The 11,157-nt window shown below is 27.4% G+C and overlaps 3 protein-coding genes across 3 annotated transcripts in view; 2 read left to right on the plus strand and 1 right to left on the minus strand.

Moving 5' to 3' along the window:
- Positions 1–2,971, plus strand: part of MKS88_005785 (DNA gyrase subunit B) — a gene marked incomplete at both ends in the record, with an annotated part of 3,117 nt that extends 146 nt beyond the window's left edge. Inside the window, one exon of the mRNA XM_067219078.1 lies at positions 1–2,971. This exon is cut by the window's left edge and continues 146 nt beyond it. Within this exon, the coding sequence (XP_067070990.1) occupies positions 1–2,971 (2,971 nt within the window).
- Positions 2,972–3,614: 643 nt separating this feature from the next.
- Positions 3,615–4,523, minus strand: MKS88_005786 (hydroxyethylthiazole kinase; the record flags this gene model as incomplete). Its single annotated transcript, XM_067219080.1, has 1 exon — positions 3,615–4,523. The coding sequence occupies one exon, from the start codon at positions 4,521–4,523 to the stop codon at positions 3,615–3,617; it is 909 nt and encodes a 302-aa protein (XP_067070991.1).
- Positions 4,524–6,561: 2,038 nt separating this feature from the next.
- MKS88_005787 (ATP-dependent zinc metalloprotease FTSH 1) lies at positions 6,562–9,168 on the plus strand (the record flags this gene model as incomplete). Its single annotated transcript, XM_067219081.1, has 1 exon — positions 6,562–9,168. The coding sequence occupies one exon, from the start codon at positions 6,562–6,564 to the stop codon at positions 9,166–9,168; it is 2,607 nt and encodes an 868-aa protein (XP_067070992.1).
- Between the last annotated feature and the right edge of the window lie 1,989 nt (positions 9,169–11,157).

Raw genomic sequence — 11,157 nt, forward strand, 5'->3', positions numbered from 1 at the left:
AGAAGAGAGTGATCCTTCTTTTGAGTATGACGTGCGGTTTTCAAAAAGAAAGTTAGCCAAAAAAAGAATAGATTGTTTCTTAAAAAACTACAAACGATTTGACAATTTAAAAGGAAGGGTATTATTAAAATATAATAATAATCGCAATTTTCGTTGTATGAATTATGATGCAAAAGACATAGTAATTTTAGAGGGTCTTGAAGCCGTAAGAAAGAGACCTGGGATGTATATAGGTAATACAGACACGAAAGGGTTACACCAATTGTTATTTGAAATTATTGATAATTCGGTTGATGAATATAACAACTTCGAATGCAATGAAATTAAACTTGTAATTCATAATGATGAAAGTGTAACTATAGAAGATAATGGAAGGGGTATACCATGTGATATCCATGAGAAAACGAAGAAGTCAGCACTGGAAACAGTCTTGACGGTATTACATTCCGGTGCAAAATTTTTCGATGATGACTCAGAGATGCAAGAAGGGGAAGCACACAGAAAAAAGACAGATGCAGATTCTGAAGGGGGGGAAAATAAGAACATTCTGATACATGAAAGGTTAAAAGCAAATGTAACCAATAAGGGAAAAACTAACAACAGTGATGGTAGTAACAAGGCAGAGGAAAAGAAGGGGAAAATAGTAACGAAAGAAAATCTGCAAAAATATAAATACTCCTCAGGTCTGCATGGTGTTGGTTTATCTGTTGCTAATGCGTTAAGCAGTTTTATGAAAGTAAAAGTTTTCAGAAATAATAAAATGTATAGTATAGAATTAGAAAAAGGAAAAGTTAAAAAAGAATTAAGTGTATGTAACTGCCCAATAAATAAAAGGGGAACACAGATACACTATAAACCTGATAGCACCATTTTTAAAAATACCATAAAACATAATAGTGAATTGATTAAAAATAGGATTCACCAGTTGGCATATTTGAATGACAAACTTACCTTTTATTTTTATGACGAAAGGAGTGCAAACGAAGCAGCTTCTGTTCCTCTGAAAGGAATTAAATCTAATGATGGATTAAACGATAAAAAAAAAGATAATGCATGTGATCCGAAGGACGAAACGTGTGAAACTAATAATGAGAACAGGAACATGTTAAATGGATCCAGAAGTTATGACAATACTTGTGGAGGTATAAAACCAACACATGAAGAACCAATTGGTGATTACAACAAACTGAATTTTTACAACTACGAAATAATAAAACATGAGAGAGGGTTAAATGAATATATAGAAAATTTAACAAAAAGCAAAACTAATTTATTTAAAGATAGTAATAAAGTAATAAGTATAACATGCTTTCAAAAAAATATATATATAGATTTAAGAATGAAATGGTCTATTAACCAATATAATGAAAATATTATCAGCTTTGTAAATAATGTAAATACAATAGATGGTGGTACACATGTTGATGCACTGAAATATGCAATTAGTAAAAGTGTAAATTTTAATATTAAAAAAAATGAAGCAACAAAGAATTTTGTTAATATACCTGGTGAATATATACGAGAAGGGTTAACAGCTATTTTATCCATTAAAATGATAAATCCAGAATTTGAAGGTCAGACGAAAAGTAAGCTAGGTTCCTATTGTTTGAAGTCAGTACTGGAAAATATAATTTTTGAAAAGTTATCCGAAATTTTTGATTTTGAACCAAATTTATTGAACACTATTTATATGAAAGCATTGCAAGCAAAAATCAGTGATGAAGAAGCTAAGGCAGCGAGAGATATGATACGATCAAAGAATAGTCAACATTATTCAACAGTTTTACCGGGTAAGTTAGTAGACTGTATCAGTGACGATATAAGCAGAAATGAAATTTTTATTGTAGAAGGGGATAGTGCTGCAGGTAGCGCAAAACAGGCACGAAATAGAGAAATTCAAGCTATACTTCCTTTAAAAGGTAAAATATTGAATGTGGAAAAAATTAAAAATAATAAGAGGATATTCGAAAATACTGAACTAAAGTCTCTTATTACAGCTATTGGTTTGAGTGTAAATTGTCATATCAACAAGAGTACCAGAGCAAGTACTAATATTTTAAATAAGGGGAAAAAAGATATAAAGAAAAAATACGATTTAAGGAGTGGCAGAAATGACAATATACTGTCCAGCAGTTCGCGTAGTAGCTCTATATTAAACAAAAAGAAAAATACCCTTTTTGACAGCCCCTTGAGATATGGGAAAATAATAATTATGACTGATGCAGATGTAGATGGAGAACATATACGTATATTGCTCCTAACCTTTTTGTATAGATTCCAAAAGGAAATTATAGAAAATGGAAATGTGTATGTTGCGTGCCCACCGTTGTACAAAATTACGTATAACAAGTTTTTCGATGATTCTATAAAACAAATTGTTACAAAACAATTTAATATTACTGCAAAAAATTCAAGATATATTATTCATACCTATTCAGACGAAGAATTAAGCGCCCTATTGGCGTTATTGGATAAGGACAAAGCATCCGCTTCTTTCGAGAAGAAAAATAGGGCGACTACAACTAGTTCTAGTACTTCCATTACTACTACTACTGTCAGTTCTACTTTTGAGAATGCTACTTCAAGTATAGAGAAAGAGATGGATGATAATTATAACCACACACCACTTTTTTCATGTAAGCAAATGGACGAGGAAAAAAATGCCAATGACATACCCCTACTTGGACACAACAGTGGCAATATTAATGAAAGTAATACCGACGCACTCGTCAATAATAAAACGCTATTTACTTTTTCGAAGAAATATGAGATACAAAGATTTAAAGGGTTAGGCGAAATGATGGCCGATCAACTGTGGAATACAACAATGAATCCACGAGTGAGGAAACTAATACGGGTAACAGTGAATGATGCTATAAAAGCGAATAATATGATAAATTCCCTCATGGGAGAGGATTCTAAATTGCGCAAAGATTTTATTCTAGAATATTCAAATTCAGTATCAGTGTAAATTACCAAGTAGACACATTCAGCTTCATTTGTTGTTTTGTTTTATAATTATTTGCTTTTACACTTTCATGTTTAACGCTGTAGTTGGCTTGGATACTGACGTTAACTTTATTGTTGACTTTGATTTTAATTTTAATTTTAATTTTGACTTTGTCTTTTTTTTTTTTTTTTTAACCAACTGAAAAACGCATAATCCCGCGAAACGTTGGATTTTCGTACATGTATGTTTTGCTTCTATTTTTTTAATGTTGCAACTGGATAGAAATGTATTCGTATATTTCGACAAAATCATTTTACCGCATTCTTTTCTTTTTTTTTTTAATCTTTTGCGCTAACCACTAGTTGCTCCTGCAATAAAACCGCCAAATGATTTACAACACAGATTAGGCAAAATGATTAAGATAAATATAAAAAATAAAGCAAAATAAATAGAGAAAATTTTATAGAGAATAATTAATAGAGAAAAATAAATAGAACAAAATATATTATATTAGCATAAAACACAAACGGTATATGCACGCACAACGGTATAAGTTGATGAAAAAAACGTGCACACAGACCTACGAATGAAATATTGTACGCATACGCATAAAATATGATCAAATAAATTAACTACAATATAAAAAGAAAAATGTTAGATAAATTTAAGTTTCCTTATAAATATCCATTATTTGAAAATTTAAAAAATGCGGATTATTCGAATAAAAATAAATATCATCTATAATTTTACAACTCAACGAACCAGGGTTAGTTTCTTTCTTGTATGCTTTAAAAGAGGCTAGTTTATAAATTAGGGTTGCTGTTGTACATGCTATGAATGGATTATTAGGTAAAACAGAAGTTGCAGCAGCACAAAGAGCACCAACTGAACAACCTGAACCGGTAATTTTTGTCAGAATTTTTAAATCACAATTAATTTTAGTTATATATTTTGAACATGAACTAACAATTATATCAGATTTGGATGTAACAACAACAGTACAATTATATTTTAAAGCTACATTTCTTGCACTATTAATTATTTCTAATTCGTTATACGTTGTATTATTGTTACTATCTACTCCTTTTCCAAAAAATTCTCCTTTGTCTAAGTAAAATATTTCAGCAATATTTCCTTTAATGACATTTGGTTTGCATTTGGTAATAACCTCATTGATGATATTCGTTCTGTACTGTGTTGCACCAACGGCTATTGGATCGATTATTAAAATAAAATTTTCCTTCATCTTTTCTTTCCTTAATTTTTCTAATACGTTTATATTATCTACTTGACTTGTGTGTAAACCTAAGTTAAAGTACGTACAAGAGGCTATTTGTGAAAACTCATCTACTTCTTTTGGGTTGTCTATCATAGCAGGAGACGCACCAAATGCTAGCAAACTATTTGCTATCTTTTCTGTAGTTACTCTATTAGTTATACAATGCACCAGTGGATTTTCTATCTTTACTTTCTCTATGCATTCAATTATCTTATCTTGGTAGTCTTTAACATTGTTAATCTTAGTCAGTGAGGAAAAGAATCTTACTTTCGTAAAAAAATTATACTTATTCATATTATACTAGAAAAAAGCATTTTACATGTAGAAAAAAAAAAAAAAAAAAAAAAAAAAATACTCGTAAACAATGTGCATAAATATGCTCTCTATTCAGAATAGAGGAAAGAAAAAAAAAAAAGAGCTCATATGCTTAAAGTAATCTCACTAAAGGATATTCGCTAAATATATAACTATTTGAAATATGCAGTTAGTTGCCCTATTCATAAGCACGAGCAGTTATCATAGTGTAGAACTATTACAAATTGAAGTGAATAAGTGACCTTTGTTCGCCTTCGGAAAAAGGGGCGGCATATACATAAATACGTTAACTAAGATGCATATATGCATATATATACATATATATATATTATTTGTTGCTTGATATTAAATATTTCAACTTTCGTAAAAACGAAAAAAGCATAGCTTTAAAAAGTAATATGAAAAATATTCTGTGCGCAGGAGAACGCTGAAAAAAAAAAAAATGATAAAAGATTGCATATAGCAACTAAATAGGTAAATGTATAAAATATTCTATTAGTGTAAACGAGGTAGCAGAGGAAAATTAAAAAAAAAAAAAAAAATTACAAGTATAAAAGCAGACTAGATATAGGGCTAAAATAATAATACGCAATAAATGCTTTATTTTAAGGGTTACATATTATTACAGTTGTATAGATAAATAGGGGTAAAAAAAAAAAAAAAAAAAAAACCATTAAATATAAATATATTTCAGTAGTAGTTTATATCAAGAGGTATAAAATAATACCGCTTTATCCTTAACATGCATTTCCCCCCTATTGTTTTATTCATTTTTTTATATATATTCTTTCAATTCATATTCCGTGTGAGAAAAACATATATTTGTGTTTACTTTAGCATTTAAGAAGGGGAGTTAAATATATATACGAATATATGTAGGTGCATATATATTTATATGCATTCATTTATAGTGTAGATAACTATACCAAAACTGTGTAAAATGAAAAAAAAAAAAAAAAAGAGAATAATTATAAGAATTCTTGATATATAACAATACGAATATTAAATCTTCATATAATTATTTTTTCAAGTGGCAAAAGATATTGTATGCAAAAAAAGAAAAAAAAGAAAAAAGAAAAAAAAAAAGAAAAAAGAAAAAAGAAAAAAACAAAAAAAAAAAGAAAAAAGAGAGAAAAAAAAGAAAACATGTTTCATAAAACATAAAAAATTGCATTTTTATTTTGTATTAAGTTGACAAATAAAGGTTTTCTCTTTTTATAAATTAATTCAGTAGTTATAAGAATTTTTGAAATTCTTCAGTGTTTTATAACAAATGTATAAATTCATTTTTATACTTTTTACAAAAAAAAAATTCACTGTTTTATGATTATTTCATAAACTTTCTCCATTCTTTTTCATTTCGTTTATATGTTGAGCATATATTGTACTTGTTTTGTGTACCTGTTGTTTTATTTAACTTATAAAGTATTATCACTGCGATAATTTGCATCGGTGTATGCATACATGTTACCCAGTAGATACGATTTGTAGCGTGAAGCTAATACAAATTAGCGACTTTTACGTGTGATAGTTCATTTACATTTCGAATATACTTACATTTTAAAGAACAGTATACTTTCAGTGTGAAGTTGTAAAGATTTGAAGAAGCCCCATTTATGTCGTACACGCACACACATATACATGCATGTATACATATATATATATTTGTAAACATATTTGTATATATTTATATATATTTATATATATTTATATATATTTATATATATTTATATGTATTTATATGTATTTATATATATTTGTATATATTTATATAGATTTATATAGATTTATATAGATTTATATAGATTTATGTAGATTTATATAGATTTATATAGGTTTATATAGATTTATATAGATTTACATTTATATTACATTTACATTACACTTACATGCCCGCATGCTCGCAAATACGTTTATATGTGTACACATATACGCACAGCAATTTCTGGCTGCTTTGGCAAAAAAACAAACGCTTGTTTAAAAGATACAGTATATAAAAAAGATTGGAAGGCAAATTATGAGTTCAAAATATGAAAATGAAAGCTTTGTATCAACAGGATCAGACAAAAATTGTGAAAAAGAAGATTCTAATTTATTACAAAATGACGAAGAAGAATGCGTGAATAACAGGAAAACGAAAAAATACAGTAATGAAAAGAAGCACAAATATTATGATAAATTTTTTAATAAAAAGAGAAATAAAAAATGGAATTACTGTATCATATTTTTTCTAGGCATATGCTTTGGTTTTGCTATATGGCCCTTTTTTATGACTATAATAACGTATAAATTATTTTATAAAGATAATTTTAATAATTCAAATTTTACAACAAGTAACACGTCAGCATCATTAAAATCTTATGGAAATGATAAAAATAAAAAAAATGATAACAACAAAATATCAATTAAAGATCAGTCACAAAAAAATACATCTCCTCATTTTAGACCCATAAGATTTGAAGAAATTGCAGGAATAGACGAATCAAAATTAGAACTATTAGAAGTAGTTGATTTTATAAAAAATAGGGAAAGATATCAAGATATGGGAGCACGAATGCCTAAAGGTGTATTGCTAGTTGGACCACCAGGGTCAGGAAAAACTATGTTAGCAAGAGCTGTTGCAACAGAAGCCAATGTGCCATATATATATACATCTGGGCCTGAATTTATAGAAATATATGTAGGACAAGGAGCAAAAAGAATAAGACAATTATTTGCGCACGCAAGATCAGTAGCTCCATCGATTGTTTTTATTGATGAAATTGACGCTATAGGGGGAAAGAGAAGTTCAGGATCAGTAAATGGTGCAGGTCAAAGAGAACATGATCAAACATTAAATCAATTATTAGTTGAAATGGATGGATTTAGTAATACTATACATATTATGGTAATAGGTGCAACAAATAGAATTGATACTTTAGATAGTGCTTTACTTAGACCAGGTAGATTTGATAGGATTGTGTACGTTCCATTACCAGATGTAAATGGTAGAAAAAGAATTCTTGAGATTTATGTAAAAAAAATAAAAAGTAATTTAAAAGCAGAAGATATTGAAAAAATAGCTAGATTAACTCCTGGTTTTTCTGGAGCTGATTTAGAGAATGTAGTGAATGAAGCTACCATATTAGCTACAAGAAATAAAAAAAGCCTAGTTACAATAAACGAATTGTTTGAAGCTAGGGATAAAGTTTCAATGGGTCCTGAAAGAAAATCATTAAGACAATCAGAACACCAGAGAAGAATTACTGCTTATCATGAGGCTGGTCATGCAATTGTTGCTTACTTTCTTCAACCTAAAACGGATCCTATTCATAAAGCTACTATCATTTCAAGGGGGAATGCTCTTGGATATGTAGAACAAATACCAGTTGATGATAGACATAATTATTTTAAAAGTCAAATGGAAGCAAAACTAGCTGTCTGCATGGGTGGACGAACAGCAGAAGAAATTGTTTTTGGAAAATCCGAAACAAGTAGTGGTGCATCTAGTGATATCTCAAGAGCAACTGAAATTGCTTACAAAATGGTAACCGAGTGGGGGATGTCTGAAAAATTAGGACCGCTAAATTATAAAAAAAGAATGGGAGATGGTTATTCTTCAAATAGATTATCAGCTCAAACTGTTTCTATTATTGAAGTAGAAGTAAAAACATTAGTTGAAAAGGGGAAAAGCTTGTCAGAAGAAATTTTAAGAAGACATAGAAAAGAATTGGATAATCTAGCTTTTGCGTTATTAGACAAAGAAACCTTATCAGGAGAGGAAATAAAAAATATTATCGACCCAACTAATTCAAGGGATTATTCAGATAAAATACATCTTTTAAATAAAGATACAAAAAACGATACACAGAACAATGGTTATATTGATAATGATAAAAAGGATTTATCACATCATAATGAGAACAATGGCTGGAGCCGGATAGAATCACCTGAACAATTCAGGAAAATGGATAATACTGGTGCATATGAAGAAGAGAAAAAAAAAAAAAGGAGTTGGGAGGAAAAAAATGAAGCATCTATAGAAAGAAAGAATGATCAGTTAAATACGGTTAATGAATCCGCAAATATAAATGTAGATGACCAATACAAAAATAAGGAGAATAGCGAAAGAAGGAATGATGAACGTAAAGTCACTACTGATGATGTTGATAGTAACAAAATAGAAATCATAAAGACGAATGCAAAAAATAGCATTAAACGGATAATAAAAAAATATTCTAAGGGATCGAATAGCAAAAATAAAAAAATTATAAAAATAATAAATGAACATAAATATTATGAAGCTGATAAAAGGATGAATAATGAAAAACCTGAAAATAGTAGCAACATATTAGCACCAAGGAAGGTAGACAAAGACGGATATACAAATAAACCATCAAACGGCAATAGCCATAATAACAATATAGTAAAAAATATTAACGAATTTTTTAAGAATAATTTTCCAGAAGAGAAAAATAATAATGAAAATTTTGATTTTGTAAAAACAAAAAAAATATCTTATAATAACTTTAATGAAGTAGTGGATACATCGAACATAAAAAATGTTGGAGAAATGAAAAAATTTAACATTTTTGAACACAATTTAAGTAAATTATTTCTGTTCGATATTTTTAACAGTTATTAATGTGCGAAAGGTAGTTATCTTCAACTGGTTATCCGCGTAGCTGTTCAATTGCTAATGGTGTATTTTTTATTATATTTTTTTTTTTTTTGTTTCTTCTCAGGTCTGTAAAAAATGCAGATAGTTTTTTTTTTTTATTAAGCTTAATGTATTCACATAATGCTCTACAAGCAAAATGTGTGCGTTAGGTTTAATACATTAAAAATTGATTTATGCGTATAATTATATACATAAGTGTAAATTTACACATATGTATATATACCATATATATATGTATGTGTGAATAATTTTATTAAACTAAGCACAGCGCATTTTACGAATTATTCTTTTTATTTATTTTTACGTGTTTTTCATTTTTTTATACTTTATCTTTTAAAGATATCCTTAATATACATACTTATGTAAAGCTTTTAAGTGTCAATATATTTTTCTTTTTTTAAACAAGTTATACAACATACTAACGAGTCATTGACCCTTGTTTTCTTCATATTTCAATAGTGAAAAAAGTTAATTCAGTATATATTTATTTTTAAGTATATAGCAAAGAATCCTTGTTTAATGTTCCTACAGAATAAAGGCAAGACAAAAAAAATTGTATACTGTTCTTTGCAACAAATTTTTTATTTTTTGTTTATCATATATATATGGGAAAATAAAAAAAAGAAAATTCATTTGTCCATTTAATCTTTTTCAAATCATTTGATAAAAAATTTGATATATTGAACTTAATTGTTTGTTGCTAATATGTATCCGTATTATCTTTTGTACGTATTTAGCATACAGTTTCTATTTTATATAATACAAAATATTTCAAAGGTATATATATTCTAATTTACGTACATGATTATTCAACTTTTTAACTCCATCTGTCTGAAGTAACTATCATAAGGCATAAAATTGAAAGGGTCCAAAAAAAAAAAAATTCATAATATTTTTTTAATACGAAAAAATACTTTTCCATATCTTCCCAAAATTGCGACGACAATAATATTTATTCCAAGTTTTCAAATATGCAAATATTTACCCCACAAAAACTTGAAAATATCTGAAGTGCATTTTCCAGTTTTAGTGTTCAACGGAATTTGAAATAAAGTGTAATTCGCGTGTGTATTTATATAAAATATATAGATCATGGAGAACACTTTTTCAAGTTATAGATCAATATAGTTAGTATACATATATGTAAAAACATATATATATTTGTATATATACATGTGTATAAGCTTACATGGGAATATTTAACATTTTTCAAAAAAATGAGACAATTTTTAAAAATATAAATTAAAAAAAAAATATATATATATATATATATATGGATGCATAGGAAAAATGTATGCGTTGGACATAATACAGTAATATTATTTCTTTTGATACAGTGCGGTCCAATGACTGAAACATATTTTAAATAGAATATTTTTTTCCACTGGAGAATATGCGAAAAACGACTTTTTCAACAAATAAACGATTTCAATAAATATGATGTAACATGTTCATTCATTTTTGTCAAATAATATAGCCATAATTTAAGTATAATGTGCATATTATATGTAAAGGTACTTTATTTTAAAATGGAACGGATTAATATACGCATGCTATATACGTATGCATACACCTATGTAAATACGTATTATGTATATATGTATGTACATATGTAAACATACGTTTGCACGTGTACAATGTCCACTATTTAATTTACATTTTTAACATAATGGCACTAAAATAATTTTATTTTTCTCATATATATTAGTATAATAAAAAAAAGTAAAAACGCATAAATATATGTACAATTCGGAAAATACTTAATGAACATTTTAACAAAATTAAGTCCATATATTTTCTATTTTTTCTCAAAAAAAAAAAAAAAATTAGATATTCAATATAAAATTATAAACAGCAAAATTATTTAAATAAATATTTTTTAAAAAATAGTTTTAAAATATGTGAAAATTATACTTTTTTGACTTTTTATTCTCATATGGAGATAATACTTTT

The sequence above is a fragment of the Plasmodium brasilianum genome, chromosome 14 (assembly GCF_023973825.1).
Source record: "Plasmodium brasilianum strain Bolivian I chromosome 14, whole genome shotgun sequence".
NCBI lineage: Eukaryota > Apicomplexa > Aconoidasida > Haemosporida > Plasmodiidae > Plasmodium > Plasmodium brasilianum.